This window comes from Mauremys reevesii, linkage group 18 (genome assembly GCF_016161935.1).
Source record: "Mauremys reevesii isolate NIE-2019 linkage group 18, ASM1616193v1, whole genome shotgun sequence".
In the NCBI taxonomy this organism is placed as follows: Eukaryota; Metazoa; Chordata; order Testudines; family Geoemydidae; genus Mauremys; species Mauremys reevesii.
The window spans coordinates 28,627,646-28,646,621 of record NC_052640.1 but is presented as its reverse complement, the minus strand read 5'-3'; the positions used below and the strand labels follow the sequence as shown (position 1 = coordinate 28,646,621).

The 18,976-nt window shown below is 47.9% G+C and overlaps 1 protein-coding gene and 1 long non-coding RNA gene across 6 annotated transcripts in view; one reads left to right on the top strand and one right to left on the bottom strand.

Annotated features, from left to right (window-relative positions):
* The window catches only part of MORC2 (MORC family CW-type zinc finger 2), a 92,215-nt gene that overhangs the window by 50,191 nt on the left and 23,048 nt on the right, over nt 1-18,976 (bottom strand). For 3 of the 4 annotated variants that reach the window (XM_039505390.1, XM_039505388.1, XM_039505387.1), the window contains exons 5-9: nt 16,917-17,007; nt 9,262-9,370; nt 8,712-8,871; nt 8,496-8,607; nt 6,240-6,365 (exon numbers count right to left, since the gene is read on the bottom strand). In XM_039505390.1, the coding sequence (XP_039361324.1) occupies nt 6,240-6,365; nt 8,496-8,607; nt 8,712-8,871; nt 9,262-9,370; nt 16,917-17,007 (598 nt within the window). Of the gene's footprint in view, nt 1-6,239; nt 6,366-8,495; nt 8,608-8,711; nt 8,872-9,261; nt 9,371-10,948; nt 11,675-16,916; nt 17,008-18,976 lie in introns of those variants that run through there. The other variant, XM_039505389.1, reaches the window with a different exon arrangement.
* Nucleotides 16,724-18,976, top strand: part of LOC120386253 — a 51,505-nt gene continuing 49,252 nt past the window's right edge. For both annotated transcript variants that reach the window (XR_005589609.1, XR_005589608.1), the window contains exon 1: nt 16,724-17,042. This is a non-coding gene — a long non-coding RNA (uncharacterized LOC120386253). The remainder of the gene's footprint in view (nt 17,043-18,976) is intronic.

Below are 18,976 nucleotides of genomic sequence, written 5' to 3'. Positions count from 1 at the left end.
ACCCCACCCCCGTGCTTTGACTCCGTCAATGGAGTAGCACACAACAGGGATGCGAGTTTTGGGGACGAGGAAGATGAAGAGGAGGTTGAAGATAGCTCACAGCAAGCAAGTGGAGAAACAGTTTTCCCCGACAGCCAGGAACTGTTTCTCACCCTGGACCTGGAGTCAGTACCCTCCGAACCCACCCAAGGCTGCCTCCTGGACCCACCAGGCAGAGAAGGGACCTCAGGTGAGTGTACCTTTGTAAATATTATACATGGTTTAAAAGCAAGCGTGTTTAATGATTCATTTGCCCTGGCATTCACGGCCAGTACAGTTACTGGAAAAGTCTGTTAACATGTCTGGAGATGGAGTGGAAATCCTCCAGGGACATCTCCATAAAGCTCTCCTGGATGTACTCCCAAAGTCTTTGCAAAAGGTTTCTGGGGAGGGCAGCCTTATTCCATCCTCCATGGTGGGCCACTTCACCACGCCAGGCCAGTAGCACATAGTCTGGAATCATTGCATAACAGAGTGTATGGTCCCGGTGTTTGCTGGCATTCAAACAACATCCGTTCTTTCTCTCTCTGTGTTATTCTCAGGAGAGTGATATCATTCATGGTCACCTCGTTGAAATAGGGTGATTTTATTAAGGGGACATTCAGAGGTGCCCATTCCCGCTGGGCTGTTTGCCTGTGGCTGAAAAGAAATGTTCCCTGCCGTTAGCCACGCGGTGGGGGGAGGGGTGAAGCGATCATCCCAGAGAATTGGGTGGTGGGGGGGGAGAGGTTAGTTGGGTTTGTGCTGCACGTTAACCCAAAAACCACAGCCCCTCCTTTTAAATTGTCAACCCATTTTAAATGGCCAACCCAACAGCTGCTTGGTATGGGAAATGAGGGCACTGTTGTTTGAAACCATTCCCACATGTTATGAAGGTTAAAGAAGCCAAAAGACTGTCTTACCATGGCTGTCTACAAGCCGAATTCTGTTGCCCGGCCCTGCGTGAGTGATCTCTCACATCAAACCAGCATACCCTCAATAAGAGGCAAAATGCGACCTTGTACCGAAAGCACATGTGCTATGTAATGTTAACAACAAGGTTTACCGTGGAAGAGTCTACCCATTGTTCTCTAAAACATGTCTTTTTAACTACCACTCTCCCCTTTTTTTCCTTCACCAGGTGCATATGTTTCAATGCTCACACTATCTTCTTCCCAGAGGCTAGTGAAGATTACAAGGTGAAAAAAAACCACACTCATGATGAAATATTCTGAGCTCATGCAGTCCTCCCACACTGAAAGAGCCCAGCAGAATGCGTGGAGACAATGTCAGAGTTCAGGAAAGCATAGTGAACACGAGGACAGGTGGCAGGCTAAAGATGATAGGTGGCATCAGCTTGGTCACAGAAGGCAAGAGGCAATGCTGAGGCTACTGGAGGAACAAACTGATATGCTCCGGCGTATGGCTGAGGTTCAGGAAAGGCAGCAGGAGCACAGACCGCTGCTGCAGCCTCTGTGTAACCAACCGTTCTCCTCCCCAAGTTCCATAGCCTCCTTACCCAGACACCCAAGAACGCAGCGGGGGGGGGGGGGGGGCCCACTGGGCAACCAACCACTCCGCTCCAGAGGACTGCCCAAGCAACAGAAAGCTGGCCTTCAATAAGTTTTAAAGTGCAGTGTGGCCGTGTCCTTCCCCACCCCTCCCAGGCTACCTTGGCAGTTATCCCCCCATTTGTGTGATGAATTAATAAAGAATGCATGAATGTGAAGCAACTATGACTTTATTGCCTCTGCAAACAGTGATCAAAGGGGAGAGGGGAGGGTGGTTAGCTTACAGGGAAGAAGAGTGAACCAAGGGGGGTTGGGGGGCTCATCAAAGAGAAACAGAACTTTCACATCGTAGCCTGGCCAGTCATGAAACTGGTTTTCAAAGCTTCTCTGATGTGCAGCGCGCCCTCCTGTACTCTGCTAACCCTCCTGGTGTGTGGCTGCGCATAATCAGCAGCCAGGCGATTTGCCTCAACCTCCCACCCCGACATAAACATCTCCCCCTTACTCTCACAGATATTGTGGAGCACACAGCAAGCAGTAATAACAATGGGAATATTGGTTTTGCTGAGGTCCACCCGAGTCAGTAAACTACGCCAACGCGCTTTTAAACGTCCAAATGCACATTCTACCAACATTCTGCACTTGCTCTGCCTATAGTTGAACAGCTCCTGACTACTGTCCAGGGTGCCTGTGTACGGCTTCATGAGACTTGGCATTAAGGGGTAGGCTGGGTCCCCAAGGAGAACTATAGGCATTTCAACATCCCCAACGGTTATTTTCTGGTCTGGGAAGAAAGTCCCTTCCTGCAGCTTTTGAAACAGACCAGAGTTCCTGAAGACGTGAGCGTCATGTACCTTTCCCGGCCATCCCACATTGATGTTGGTGAAATGTCCCTTGTGATCCACCAGTGCTTGCAGCATTACTGAAAAGTACCCCTTTCGGTTTATGTACTCACTGCCTTGGTACTCCGGTGTCAAGATAGGGATATGGGTTCTGTCTATCGCCCCACCACAGTTAGGGAATCCCATTGCAGCAAAGCCATCCACTATGGCCTGCACATTTCCCAGAGTCACTACCCTTGATAGCAGCAGCTCAGTGATTGCGTTGGCTACTTGGATCATAGCAGCCCCCATAGTAGATTTGCCCACTCCAAATTTATGCCCAACTGACCGGTAGCTGTCTGGCGTTGCAAGCTTCCACAGGGCTATCACCACTCGCTTGTGAACTATGAAGGCTGCTCTCATCTTGGTATTCTTGCGCTTCAGGGCAGGGGAAAGCAAGTCACAAAGTTCCATGAAAGTGCCCCATGCATGCGAACGTTTCGCAGCCACTGGGAATCGTCCAAGACATGCAACACTATGTGGTTCCACCAGTCTGTGCTTGTTCCCCGGGCCCAGAATCGGCGTTCTACAGCATGAACCTGCCCCATTAACACCATGATGTCCACGTTGCCAGGGCCCGGACTTTTAGAGAAGTCTGTGTCCATGTCCTCAACACTCTCGTCACTGAGCTGCTGTCACCTCCTCACCTAGTTTTGCTTTTGCAGGTTCTGATTCTGCATATACTGTAGGATAATGTGTGTGGTATTTACAGTGCTCATAATTGCCACAGTGATCTGAGCAGGCTCCATGCTTGCCGTGCTATGGCGTCTGTGCTGAAAAAAGGCGCAAAACGATTGTCTGCCATTGCTTTGACGGAGGGAAGGGCGACTTGGTTTACAGGGAATTAAAAAAAATCAACAAAGGGGGTGGGTTTGCGTCAAGGAGAAACATACATAACTGTCACACAGAATGCCCCCCCCACCCCCCAAGGATTGAAATCAAAGCCCTGGGTTTAGCAGGCCAATGCTCAAACCATTGAGCTATCCCTTCCCCCACTATTCACAGAGGGAGGGAGGATGGGGGGAGCAAATTAATACAAAACAAATCTGGTCTCTTTCTTGTTTTGATCCACTCCATCTCTCTTATACATCTTAGGCTGGCAGCAGACGGTGCAGTACGACTCCTAGCCATCGTCGTTTCCTGGCTGCTCGCCAGAAGACGGTGCAATACAACTGCTAGCCATCATCGTCTTCTGGCTGCTCACCAGAACACAGTGCAGTATGACTGCAGGCAGGACTGAATCTCCATGAGATGAAACTTAAAAAGAGAATGACCTGAAGTCACTCCCATTTATGTCCAGGCGCCCTGACAGACCTCACTGAGGTCTGCCAGGAGCACCCATGTCTGCCCAGGCGCCCCTGACCGACCTCATTTAGGTTGGCTAAAAGAGCACCCCGGAGACGATGACAATGGCTACCAGTCGTAATGCACCGTCTGCTGCCAAAAGGCAATGAACTGCTGCTGTGTAGCAATCCAATGCCACATCTGCCAGCACCCAGGAGACATACAGTGACAGTGAGCTAAGAGGGCTCCATGCTTGCCGTGGTATGCATCTGCACGGGTAACCCAGGAAATAAGGCTCGAAACAATTGTCTGCTGTTGCTTTCACGGAGGCAGGGCCTGACGACATGTACCCAGAACCACCCACGACAATGTTTTTGACCCATCAGGCATTGGGATTTCAACCCAGAATTCCAATGGGTGGCGGAGACTGCGGGAACTGTGGGATAGCTACCACGGTGCAACACTCCGGAAGTCGACGCTAGCCTTGGTACTGTGGATGCACTCCACCGAGTTAATGGTCTTAAGTGGGGACACACACACACAATCAACGGTATAAAATCGATTTATAAAAAAAATCGACTTCTATAAATTGGACCTAATTTCGTAGTGTAGACATACCCTAAGAGAGACAGAAAAATACAGAGACAAGATGTTCTGGAACACAGCAGAACAATCCAACCCACAGTCTAATAGCGTCTGTGCTGTTGAGGAGGAGGAAAGTGTCTGGGAACGAGGAACATCATGCAGCAGCAGAGGGAATTGATCCCATAGTTGGGACCATCCTTCACGATGTCGTCATGGTATCCTCTCACACTGAAGATTTCTCTCCAGGGGAGGGAACACCTCTTATTAGGAAGAGACAAGTAATAGCGTTTAGAGAATCATAGGACTAGAAGTCACCTCAAGAGGTCATCCAGTCCAGTCCCCTGCACTCAAGGTAAGACTAAATATTATCTAGATCACCCCTGAAAGGTGTGTGTCTAACCCTCTCTTAAAAATCTCCAATGATGGAGATTTCACAACCTCCCTAAGCAATTTACGCCAGTGTTTAACTACCTTCACAGTTAGGAACTTTTTCCTAATGTCCAACCTAAACTGCCCTTGCTGCAATTTAAGCACGTTGCTTCTTGTCCTATCCTGAGATTAAGGAGAACAACTTTTCTCCCTCCTCCTTGTACCAACCTTTTATGTACTTAGTTTTATGAAAACTTACGTCCCCTCTTCTCCAGGCTAAACAAACCCAATTTCTTCAATCTTTCTGCATAGGTCATGTTTTCTAGACCTTTAATAATTTTTGTTGCTCTTCTCTGGACTTTCTCCAATTTGTCCACATCTTTCATGAAATGTGGCATCCACAAATGGGCACAATGCCCCAGCTGAGTCCTAATCAGTGCAGAGTAGAGTGGAAGAATTAATTCTTGTGTCTTGCTTATAACACTGACATATGGCATATGGAAAGTCTAGGAGGCCAAATTTAGGCTGCTAGGTAAGAGATTAAAGTCCAGGACTGCCATGGTAGCATTTTCCAAAATTATTTCAGTTCCATGGATAAATTGCCCTGTTCTGTTCGTTCCTTCTGATGCATCTAGGGTGACCAGATGTCCCAATTTTATAGGGACAGTCCCGATTTTTGGGTCTTTTTCTTATATAGGGTCCTATTACCTCCCACCCCCATCCTGATTTTTCACACTTGCTGTCTGGTCACCCTAGATGCATCTAGCACCAGTCACTGTAGGAAGACAGGACTCAATATGGCCACTCTTATGTTCTCAAACAAAAAGTTGTTCCCAATACACTCCAAGAACTTATTGGATATTTTGGGTTTTGGAGTGTTACCTTTTCAACAGATGTCAGGATAAAGTTCCCCATTATTACCATGTCTTGAGTTTTGGATATTTATTTGTCATTTGTTTTAGAAATGCCTCATCTATGTCCTCCTCTGATTTGCTGGTCTATAGTAGACCCCTACCATAACATCACCTGTTTCCCCCCCGCACCCCCCAGTCTGACTCCATGGATTTGGAAGTTGATGTCTGAATAGGTTTAAAATGAGGAAAAACCAACTTTGCCCAGAAATCATATAAAGTTAAAACTGCTGTATCTAAAAAGACCACCACCACACACGTAGTGTTCTAGACACTCACCTACTTTCATTTCCACATGATGTAATTTTCATAATACCCCAGGTGGGAATTTCCCAGCCACACCCAACTGGTTATTGCTGTCTGAAACAAAGTTGTGACATGGCCAAGAACATGACCTTCACTCCTCTGTATGCCCTGAAAGGGAACGGAACCCCATCGGTTCCAAGTAGGATTTTCAGAAGCCTTGGCCTTTTCCTTGACTTTAACGAGAGCAGAGGTAGGCAAACGCTGATCGCTATTGAAAATCTTGCTCTATGAGTTCAAATTAGACACTGTTGCTTGATTTTTATGGCTTCTACATGGTCATATACATGGCAAACATACCCAGCAAGCTACCAGGGATATAACAGGACCACAGGGGCCTTGTGGCTGAACGTGGTCCCCTAAATCATGGTTCCTACCTGGGCTTGTAGAGGCAGCAGGAAAGTCGCTTGGTTTGCACTTTGTGTCCGTGGATGAAGATCCTCATTCTGGGATCAATATAAAGGACAGCAGCATAGGCACGGAAGGAGCGACGCTCTGGCTTCCTGCAAGAGGAGGGAGCTTACAGAAACCAGATAGTCTAGTCAAACCCAAGCAGTGCCCTCTACTCCACTTACCAGAGAAGACAGCCCATCCTAGCCAACCCTGAGCAGCATCCCAACACTCTCTCCATACCAAGTCATAAGTCCCTCCCTTCCCCAATCTATTCCTGACCAATATCCATGGTCCAGGAAGCACTGTGCAGTCTCCTATGCCAATTCACCTGCCAAGCAATGTCCCACAACCCCTTATTAAAGCAGAGATCTTGTCTTCATCCATCTTTCTTTCACACTGAGCGCCTTCATTGAGGAGACAGCTTCCTTGCATGTAATCAGTCCACAAGTACCACCGCATACTCCCTTCAGTGAACAATCTTCTTCTTCTCTATCTGTCCCAATGCTTCCAGGTTCCCATTCATCAAAATGAAGACCTCATCTTTTCATATGCACTGTCCCCTACTCTGTTTTCCGAAGCAGAAAATCCCCCATCTCTGTTCCCAACCACCTCCTACACGGTCTTCCCTTGAGCACCGGACTCACTGTGGCAAGTGAAGTTATGAGGCTCCACCAATCTTTCACCAGAGACAGAATTTTCATATACTTGAAAAAAGGGTGAGGTCAGGATGAATCAGCATGGCACTGTGAGGTAGCTGAGGCAGCTAGAAAAAGCTTCAGCAGGCTTTGGAGGTGGGCTTCTATGGGAGATGGGCAATCTAGGGAGGGTGCATGCAGCCTGTGAGTAAAGGCCAAGGTCTGAGCCACAGCTGGAGGTTTCTGGTTTGGATCTATTTGGTTGTTTAGGACCAGTTTGTTTATTTTCTAGCTATAAACCAGCTTGCGGGGTGGACAAAACTTCCTAGCCTGCTCAAGTCTGCGTTCCACCATGATAAGCCACCCTGAGCACTGCCCCAGGTTCCCCTTCAGTGAGAACGCCTTTGCCCATCCGTATCAGTCTTCCCTTTACTGAGCAAAGGATTCTAACTGTGCATGTCTGACCAGTGCTCCAGGCTTCCCTACACTGAACAGAGGGGTCCTATCCCAAAAAGGCCCCACACCCAGTCCTTTGAACAGAGTCCCAAGATTCAAATCCAGTCCTACTGCCCCCTCACCTTGGCTAGGCAGCTAGCCTCACCAGAACTCCATGTCTGGTCACAATGTGGATGTAGTCACCCAACTGAATCACACTCAAACACAGTTCGAGGGGGAAGCCTAGAGATTTGCCTTCCATCCCAGTAATCCCTTCTTTCAAATGATTATAAACTCACTCTATACCCCAGGTCTCTCCCTCCCACCATCTAAATTAATCAAGTATCAGTGCCACGTTTGCTAATGTGCTATTGTCCTCTTTGGGCATCCAGAGCACAAGAAGAACTTCCATGAGCTGTTAAGTGCATCAACGTCAGGGAGCAGGAGGTAAATTCCCTCTAAGCTGCATAGCCGTGCAGCAGCCTATTAAGCGCCATGCAGGCGCTCAGGGTTGCCACAGAGAGAGATGCCTTTCCACCAGCCCGGGACCTGCTGCAGCCGGGGCAGAGGTATCCCTCCCCGAACTCAGCCCTGGCCAGGGGAGAGAGGCCTGTGCCCTAGCCTGCCATGGCTAGGGGAGAGAGGCGCTCCTCCCCCAGCCCCAACCCAGCCTGTCCACAGCACCTCTCCCACCCCAGCCCAGGTGCTGCTGCGGGGAGAGAGAGCTGGGGGGAGTCCTCTCTCCCCGCGGTACCCTCAGGGCCAGCCTGCACCCCAAACCCCTCATCCCTGGCCCCACCCCAGAGCCCACACTCCCAGCCGGAGCCCTCATCCCCCTGCATACCAACCCTCTGCTCCAGCTCTGAGCCCCCTCCCACACTCCGAACCCCTCAGCCCCACTCTCACCACATGAATTTTGTTAGGTGAACCAATATGAAGGTCATGTGTCACACATCAGCTCCATATTGGTACACATAAAATCCATGCTGAACAAGCATGGGAAAAATTAGAGGGAACACTGAGCAGGAGAGCCAAGGAACTTCTGAAATCCCAACCTGATGCACTCCAGAATGCAGAATTCTCATCAACTCGCCTGCCTGAACAGGACATACCAACCTACAAACACTACAAGCCATTCATAGGGACAACCCCAGCACCTGTTGCACTTACGTTCCTTCAGGGGGGGTTTCTGCCATCTGGATATCTCGGGGGTCGGAGGTCACATCCAGCTCTGGTTCCCCATTATCCATCAGTTTGAGATTAAAGATAATCACTAAGGTGCCTGAGTAGGTGACAAACTTGAGGTTAGCTCCATCTAATGCCATCCAAATGCCTTCTCCTGTTTCATCTCCAATTGCCCCATCCCCAGCATCAGTTGACACTTACCCTTCTCCCCAGGGATTTTCTTAAACTGCTCCATCACCTCTTGCTCTGACTTGAAGGGGGAATACTTGTAAATGAGCTCAGTCTCAATCGCAAATTTTTCCATATTGTCTGTCATGGGCTCCCGGGTACGTGTGTTCCAGGTGGGCAGTGGGACAATCACCTGCAGAAAGGAATGGATGGGGATTAAGATGAAGCTCCAACCCTTTCTCTTGAGAAAAACACTTCACTGGCTCCCATGCTTGGGTTAAGTTATTTCTTCTGATGGCCTCTACATACAGCATTGATCCCCTTCTTACCCCCTCCAATAACAGCTGAGTATTAATTCAGTGTCCAACACCCAAAAACCCTGGTTTCCCATCCCCTCAGAGTTACCTTTTTATACAGTTTATTTTCTCAAACCAAGATATTTTACCCCAAGTACATTGTAAACCACAAGAATAATCAACTTCAGAACATGTTCTCTGTACCTCATCTAAGAGGAAAAGAACAACAGAAGGCTCATCTTAGCAAATACCTAGCATTATATTTTAGTGACAAAGGGCATGCAAACCTCATCGATGCCTTCTTCCTCGTGAAATGTGCGTGACAGGAAGAGGCAGGTCATGGTGGTGTCTTTCTTAGTGAACAGGATAAAATCCTTCCCAATCCGCATGGAACCCCTGGAGGCAGATTTTAGAGTGTGGGGAAAGTCAGTTTGGAAAAAAAACTCACTTTCTACTACAAGTCCTGGGCTACCAGGGTCCCTTCCCCCGACCTATATTTTTTTAATTAATTTTCAAATGCCAACAAACATGAGATAATATTCGAATATCTCAAAATGGTTTAAGAGAAACATCTTGTCACGCTGTACAAACAAAAATCCCAAATCACTCATGTCCTAAATATCCTTATTCACCCCACATAGATGACAATCCAGAAAAGGACATATTTTCGTAGGATTAGATCAGAGGTGGGCAAACTGTGGCCCGTGGGCCACATCCAGCCCACGGACCCTCCTGCCCGGCCCTTGAGCTCCCGGTCAGGGAGGCTATCCCCGGGCCCCTTCCCTGCTGTCCCCCTCCCCCACAGACTCAGCTCACCATGCCGCCAGCACTCTGGGTGGCGAGCTCCTGCCGGGCAGTGTGGCTACAAGAGCCGCCGGCCTGCCCCAGTGCTCTAGACTGCACGGCGGCGTGGCTGGCTCCAGCCGGGCGGCGTGGCTACCAGTCCTGGTGCTCTGAGCAGCATGGTAAGGGGAGTGGGGGTTGAATAAGGGGCAGGGGGTTCCAGAGGGCAGTCGGGGGGCAGGGAGCCATTAGATGGGGCGGATGATCGGGGAGGGGTCAGGAGATGGGGGTTGGAGAGGCATGGGAGTCCTGGGGGGCCTGACAGGGGGCAGGGTGTGGATAGGGGTCGGGGCAGTCAGGGGTGGGAAGGGGCAGATAGGAGACAAGGAGCAGGAGGGGTTGGATGGGTCCGAGGTTCTGAGGGGGCAGGAAGTGGGAGGGGATGGTCAGGGGACAAGGAGCAGGAGGAGTTCTGAGAGGGGCACTCAGGGGACGGGCGGGGGATTGGATGGGGGTGTGGTTCCAGGAGGCCATTGGGGCGGGGGGGGTCCCAGGAGGGTCAGGGGACAAGGACCAGGGGGTTTGGATGGCTCAGAGGTTCTGAGGGGGGCAGTCAGGGTGGAAAGTGGGAGGGGGTGGATAGGGGGCAGGGGAAAGGCTGTTTGGGGAGGCACAGCCTTCCCTACCCGGCCCTCCATACAGTTTCGGAACCCCAATGTGACTCTCAGGACATAAAAGTTTGCCCACCCCTGGATTAGATGGAGGCCTCTGGGTTTGTTCCCCAAAACATCCAGCACCAGCTATAGCCAAAAGGTAGGATCGTCTAGCTCTGCAGAAAACCTGCTCCAGACTCAGCTGGATACATATACAGTGCAAGGCCCAGTGAGCATCACTTCCTCCAGCCACATGGGGAGCAGCAGCAGCAGCAGCCAGAAGAGCTCACCAGAGCACAAACTATGGAATCACTACAACCTTCAGAGCTCCTTGCCCACAGTGGCCAGCACTAGCTCCAGGGCACTGGACCCAGTGGCCTCCTGAACAGCCCTGCCCAACCTTACCCTCCCTGTCCATTATGCTTCTCTCTCCTTTCCCATTTCTACCTCTCTCTGCCAGTTTCCTTCTCCCCCACTCTTCCCACCACTCCCATCCCCTCAAGCGCGCCCCCAACAAAGGAAAATGGAAGTTACTTACCTGTAACTGGAGGTTCTTTGGGTACGCATGCACGTCATGCACCTGAGTCTGGAGATTTTTAGTAAGCAGTGTCCCGTGGTCCGCACATGTACAATTGCTCTCTTTGTGCTCTGAACCAAGGGTAGAAGGGAAAGTGTGGAATGATGATGCTCCAGTTCCTCCTCTTACCATGAATCCAGTCATGATATGCAACAGAGGGGACGGCCGACAGGCAGTGGAATCAGATAGGGACCACACAGCTTGAAGAACCTCCAGTTACAGGTAAGTAACCGCCATTTCTTCTTTGAGAGATGGCCCCTAGGTGCATACATAGGAGATTAGCAAACAGGAGTCAAACAGGAGGTGGGTGCAAGGATGCAGATGGTATGGACATCTGCAGTACTGCCATTCCCACAGATGTATCTGCAGCAGAGGTTTGGCCCAATGCATAATGTTTTGTGAAGGTACGGACAGAGCTCCAGGTAGCCACCCTACATATATCTAATAGAGGTACATCTTGTAGAGATGCTGTAGAGGTTGCTTGTGCTCTAATGGACTGGATTCTCATGCCCTCCCAGGGTTGGAGGGAGGATACCTGCTAGTTGGTAGAGAAGGATGATGCTGCCTGAGCTCCATTAAAAGAGCGTCTCTGGGTGGATAATGCTTGACCCTTGATTACTTTGCTGAGGCAATAAATAGTCTACATGTTTTCTTAATCACTTTTGTTCTCTGCAGATAGAATGCCAGTATCCCACTGGGCTTCTAGAGAGTGAAGCCTTCTCTCCTCATCAGAAGCATGAGGTTTTGCGGGGGGAAAAATAGCAGTAAGTAGATGGTTTGATTTATGTGAAACTCAGGAATTACTCTAGGGATGAATTTTGATGGAGGCGAAGAAAGACCTTTTTATGAAAAATGGCATATAATGGATCTTCCCCATGAGTGCTCCCAGCTCGCTCGCCATTCTGGCTGATGTGATGCAACTGTCATCAACAGGTGGGACATGGAACAAGTGGCCATTGGTTCAAAAGGAGATGTGGTAAGTACTGAAAGGATGAGATTAAGATCCCATTGTAGTGCTGGTTTAACCACCGGTGGGAAAAATTCTAATTAGTCCCTTCAGGATTCTAATTGTCGTTGGATGAGTGAAGATAGTTTGGCCTTCAATCAGAGGATGAAAGGCGCTCAAGTGAGTTGTAACTCACGAAAGCTCATGCTAAAATAAATGTTAGTCTTTAAGGTGCCACAAGTATTCCTGTTCTTTTTTGCGGATACAGACTAACATGGCTGCTACTCTGAAACCTGAATTCCAGTAGGTTGATGATATGCATCCTGGCTTTTCAAGGGGTCCAGGTGCCTTGTGCAATGTGATTGTCCATGTGGGCTCCCCAACCTAAGAGGGAAGCATCCATGATGATAGTCACCTCGGGTGAGGGTGTGAGAAAAAGAACCCTCAAACTTTTTCTGGGTTTGCCCACCAGACAGGAGAAGCCATCGCCTTGGACGGGATTGTTATTCTGGCACTGTTGTCTGGGGAGTAGACAGACCGAAGTGGAGGTGGAGCCTGGCAAATGGTGTTACATGGGTGCATGAGGCCACATGGCCTAGAAGGGAAGGGCAGACCCATTTTATCAAATTGCTCATGGTGTGGAATCTCTCCATTAGGAGAGGTAGGCTCTTGCTGTAGTCAAGTCCAGAATCATTTCTATGAAATCTGTGGTCCTTGTGAGAATCAAAGTTGACTTTTCTTCGCTGATACAGATTCCCGGGAGAGATAATAGGCAGACTAGAAATGAGGTTGCTGACTGAATCTCCATGCTGGATCCAGAAAGACAGTAAAGCTGTTTCTTCTCATCCAGATCACCACCACTGAACAAGACTTTTGTCAAGGCCCCAGGTGCCATAACGAGTCTGAACAGGAGGACTCTGAATTGGTAATGGTCTTGTGGAGGAGACGCTCATATGCAGAGGTGGGGAAACCAGAATTGGAAAAGTCAGAATGGGGTTATCAGAATAACCGTGGTGCTCTCCCACCTGATCTTGCAGAGGACACATGGCAGCAGCACTAGCAGGGGAAAGGCATAATTGATCTGATGTGACCAGTGGATGACGAGGGCATCGCCTTGGAATGGGTGCCGAGATCCCCTCTGGAGCAGTATGTGATGCATCTTCTATTGCTGTAGGAGGCAAAGAGATCCCTGGCCGAAGTCTCCCACTGGTTGAAAACATCGCTGACCTATGGTGTCATGCCATTCATGTTCGGTCATGAATTTCCTGCTGAGAGCACCAACAATCACGTTCTGAGTCTCTGGAAGATAGGCTGCCGACAACAAGATCTTGTGGGCAAGGCACCAATTGCACCAACTACAGCACTTCTGCACAAAGCGCCAATGACCAGATGCCTGTTTGCTGATATAATAAATGGTAGCGTTATTGTCCAACATAACAAGAATATGATGGGAGAGAACAGATGGGAGAAATGCATGACACACCCTCTGTACCACTCAAAGCTCCAGAATGTTGATATGCACTCTGGATTCCCAAGTTGTCCAAGTCCCCTGGGTCATGTGCTCACTCACATGGGCACCCCATCTGGAAAATGATGTGTCTGTGATGATCTTCATGTCCAGGAAGGATGGAAGATCCCAGCCCGGATCTGATTGCAGCCTCACGACAACCTCTATGAGGTGCTTCTTGAGGCGGAGAGCCCAGTCTTCCCAGGTACAGTTTGGGAAGGACAAGCAGACACTGCACCTGGATCAAATGTGGGCTTCTCCCAAGCAGTACAGGGCAGCGTTGCTCATCAATGATCAAGAACGAACATGGACAGGAGGCGCAGATCTTGAACCCTGATGTCATCAGCATAATCCAGGCATGGATGTTGGGGAGTGAAGAACTGGAGTCCCCAAGTCTCTTAATTCCTGAAAACTAACACTAAGACTAAAGAAAAAACAACCACCAAAACTATGTACAATTCTAAAAACAGGTGGTGGTGATTTTTTTAAAGTGCATCAGAGAAAGATGAGGACACCAGCAGCTTTGACTCGGATCATGTGGCGGTGAGAAAACTGAGGGCGCAGTCAGTCTGCCCCGTCCTTTGTTGCCTGAGATGAAACCATGAGGTGGAGAAAGGGCACATGTGCGGACCAACAGACACTACTACTTTTGAATTCTAAGGTTCCAGTGGAATCTAGTGGAATCCAATAGGGACCATAATTCAAAACTCCACATCTGTAGGTGGAATGAAGTAGCACTTCTCAACCCTTTTAGGGGAGGGAGTGCATGAGGCAGGAGTGTGCCACACTACTCAGGCCTCACTGACTGGGAGGGTCACTTGACTGCGACTCGACGGTTGTAAGATATGTAATAGTCTATGATGAGGCTCTTGAAACCTCCTTGAGCTGGATCTGTAGCTCAGACGCCACTCTTTGTAAGAGTTCGTGATATTGGCTGTGATCATCAGGCAGAGATGGTGAAGATGGGGTGACTACTTCTTTGGCAAGGATGATGAAATGGCCGCCAAAAATCCTGAATCCGGCACAACTTCCTCCTCTTCACACTCTGATGAAGCTGGTTGGTGTCAGCTAGGAGAGGGTAGATAAGGTTCATGCACAGATCTGGGATGCCTAGATTAAGGGTCCCAGGGACTCCAGTAATCCCATGGCACTGCGAAGTCATATCTTGGCAGAGACAGGACCCAGATCTACTGGAGCTTCTGACCAGACTCATCTCCCTATGCCAGGGTAGAAGAGGTTCATCTGGAACCTCTGACCCATCAGATCAGAAGATAGGTTCCCAGTCGACAAGCAGAACCATCGGTACTGACGGATGGGTACTCAGATTCATGGATGGTAGAGATCACCCCAGTGTCCTCGAGGTGGTTTCTTCCAGGTGTGATGTTATATCTAAATAAGAGGAGAGGGGATTGAGGACATGGAGAGCAAAAAATGTACTCTAGGGAGACACAGGTCTCAGGGTGCTAGGTGTATGGGTGGTTGGGCCGCCAGATCCGAGACTTCCCTAGTTATAGTGGACATTGGAGTCTGATCTGGATGTTGAAGGTAATGGAATGCCTGTCCTTTGGTTTATACATCAGCACCACAATTGGTACCAATGGATCTATACTCCAGCACACCACATTCTCCTGTAGAGGCAGTTTACCTGGGCCTAAGTCCTTATCATCCATGTGCAAGGACTCACCTGACTTGGACAGAATCAGGGATGGACCTTTTCAGAGCATCTGTCCCGATGCTTGTGACAGTGCCCCTTACTCTAATTCATTCTCTAGGCTTGGAAGTTGTAGTCTCAGCTCCTGAGTTGCACTGCCCATTTATTGAGATCAGTGTGCAGAGGGGGCTCCTTGGCCCAGATCCAACTGGGGTCTCATGGCTTTTTCAGTCTGAGCTCTCAACCCCAAGTCTGAGGAGGGAAGGAGTGACAGATGATGCAATTAGCAGAGACGTGAACCTCACCGAGACAGTAAAGGCAATGCTGGTGTTAGTCACTCACTGAAAAGAAGCAGGGGCAGGAAACACAGAACAGTTCTTAAATCCCAGGACACAAGGCATAGTCCTTGTCTTCCAGAGAATTTTCTCAAGACAGGGAACAAATAGTGAAAATACTAAAATATTAATAACTAATCTGTAATTATATATTGTAAATAAAGATAATAATAGAATCTGCTGTAGACTCAGACGATTCTGACTCAGGCCACGTGATAGTAAAAAGGAACTGGAGCAGGGTTGGTCCACACTGCCCATTGTACTCTTGGTTCAGAACACGAGGAGAGTAACTGCACATGTGTGAACCAACGGACACTTTTTACTAAAAATCTCTGGACTCAGACGCATGGTGCACTTGTGTACCCATATGTGGAATACACATAGGGACCATCACTTGAAGAAAACTAGAATTTCTATAACTTGTCTTTGCATTAGAAAACTGTTGAAATGTTGTGCCTGGGGAGGGAGGCTGCAGGAACACTTGGGGATGGGAGAGGAGGCTGCAGAGACCCATGGGGATAGGGAGGTGCTGGAACAGGGGCAGATGCGTCTGATTGAATGGGAAAGGCTAGGGCTTAGGCAGGGTCTGCATGGGGGAGTCTTCTCAACTCTCTAACAATCCCTCCTCCCCACCCCCACCCCAAAAAAACACCACCTTCTCCCAACCACACCCAATACCCTCCAGATTCACTCCCAGGCTCCTACCCTCTCCCTCAGCTCCTCTGTTACCCCCGATACCTCCAAGTCTTTGAACTGCTTCTGACAGGTGCAGGAAATACAGTTCAGTATTGTAATTTAAATTAATTACTCAAAGTTCCGTATTAATATTATTTGTCAAAAAAAATTACCAGAATCTTTTTTTTGGGGGGGGGGGGGTCTGTATTATTAGACATACTTGACAGATATTTTGAAATAAATAACCAAAATAATTGAAACTGGCTTTATTATATTGTGTTATTTAAACAACTAAAATATGCAGAATTTTTAATTTTTTGGCACAGAATTCTCCCAGAAGTAGTGTGTGCCCCACACCAAAAGAGCAAATTCTGAACAAATCAGAACTTCATTCCCAATAAAGATTCACAATCATCCCAAAAGGTTCTTTAGGAATCCAGTACTGGTAGCCACGTTGTATCTACAGGATTCACCTTTAGAGGTCACCGTAGCCTCCTATTTGCAAATAGTCATTCAAGCCTCTAGTCTCAGTATCATTATGATATTGCCATGGAGTGCAAGTTATTGTGAGGTCATAGGACTAGGACCAGCTTCATTGCCTGAGGAAGAGTTACAAGGAAAGAGAGACAGACATACACAGAGTGTATCCAAAGCTAACAAGTAAAGCCACCCAGAACTCCCTTAAAGGTTGGTAGCTTTTTAAATGTGACTTAAAAGGTGTTTCCTTTTTATAGAAGTATACAAAGCTCAACATTTGCTGGCCTGCTATCAGCCAGACCCCAAGATCTCAGAAGGCTGGCTTCTGTTATACCTACGATTTCAAGCCGTTCCCATACTGCCCAATTTGAGTCGACTCTGGTGATCGTTTGGCCGATTTACCAAACTGAATCACACTTGCGGCATCACCTGGAATGACAGAAAAAGTGAGATCTACTTATGAAGTATGTAAAAAATATTTTTATATCTATACACACACACACACCCCCCTCTACCCTGATATAACGCTGTCCTCGGAAGCCAAAAAATCTTACTGCGTTATAGGTAAAACTGTGTTATATTGAACTTGCTTTCATCTGCCAGAGTGCGCAGCCCTGCCCCCCGGAGCGCTGCTTTACCACGTTATAACATGAATTCGGATATATCAGGGTAGAGATGTATATATATTTTCTCGCCACACACACACACACACACACACACATATTTTACAAGATTATCATGATTACATTACATAGTGGCAGCTTACATTACACAGTTCAAACACTGAAGGCCAGAAAAAAAAGGTTGGTTATGGGTGTGTGATTTTTTTAAAAGATATTTTTATATCAGCAAAAGGAATAATATAGATGCAATCATAATGGCAAAAAGTACCTTTGCAAGTAACACTTACTTCATTTGGGACAACAGTATAAACTCTTTTGCTAGTTGAAGCTGCATTTACTTTAGAATGGTTTGCTCATATAGTGATACCAGCAAACCTTTTCTAGCGTAGACTACACCCAGGACCCTTCAGAATTCCATAAAGATACTGAACCTCTCTCACAAAATAGGGAAATTCTTCTTCTGCTCTTAGGTCCAAAACAATTCCAAATACCTTCAGGTTAAAAGTACCCAGCAGGACAACTACAGCACAGATTCTGCTGCAAACATTACTCAATAAGATGCTTTTGTATTTTACAAAATTTTGATAATACTCCACATAAGTCCATGCACCCAATTCCAAGTCCGTCCTCCATGAAACTATGACCATTTTAACAAAACAGTACTACTAACTAGTATGCCCATAAAACAATTGTAAATTCACTGGCAAGTTTCTAGAGCATGGTATTAAAGTAGTATCATTCCAATATGTAAACGCAATTGTAAGATTTAATACTCTTTATTAGCATTGGACACATGGTGCAATCACAACGGAAAGGATGTGATGTGATAACACAGAATATGGCTATTCTGAGGTTGTAGGGTTTGGGGACTATTTTTTTTATTTGCCTTCCACCACATTAATTCAGGCCTTCCATTATATGTGAGATGGGAAGCCAGCCTTTGAAACTACAAGCGAAGTGTTAAGCTTCTGTAAATCCAAGGGATAATGGCTCAGCAAATGATTCTTTTGTGAGGTAACGGAATCCCCAATAAATTCTTTAGCCCTGGTCTACACTATGGGGAGGGAAATCGATCTAAGTTACACAACTTCAGCTACATGAATAACGTAGCTGAAGTTGACGTACTTAGATCGACTTACGGTGGTGTCTTCACCACTGTGAGTCGACTGCTGCCACTTCCCCATCTACTCTGCCTGCGCCTCTCGCGGCCCTGGAGTACAGGAGTTGACAGGAGAGGGCTCAGGGGTTGATTTATCGTGTCTAGACGCGATAAATCAATTCCCGCTGGATTGATCTCTCCCTGACGATCCGGCGGGTAGTGTAGACGTATCCTTAGTGAGATAAGAGGTGGTTACTTACCTGTAACAGGAGATTCTTCAAGAAGCGTGGTCCTTATTTGTATTCCAAACATGAATGTGCATGTGCGGCATACACCGGAGACAGAAGATTTTTATATCAATATCCATTGGCCCACACGTGCAGTGTATGTAGCCTTGTGCCGCAGGTGAGGTTATATGAGGCTGTGTGGGACGACACCCCATCACAGTCACCCTCTCACCACTGAGCAACGTGGACCACAACAGAGGGGAAGGAGGGTGAGAATTGGAATACAAATAGGGACTATACATCTTGAAGAACCTTCAGTCACAGATAAGTAACCTCCTCCTCTTCTTTTTCGAGTGATGGGCTCTATATGTATTCCAAACACAGGTAAGTACCAATCAGTGGTCAGTGCGGAGAAGGTTGCCAGGATGCAAGAGGTATCAAAGTCTGAA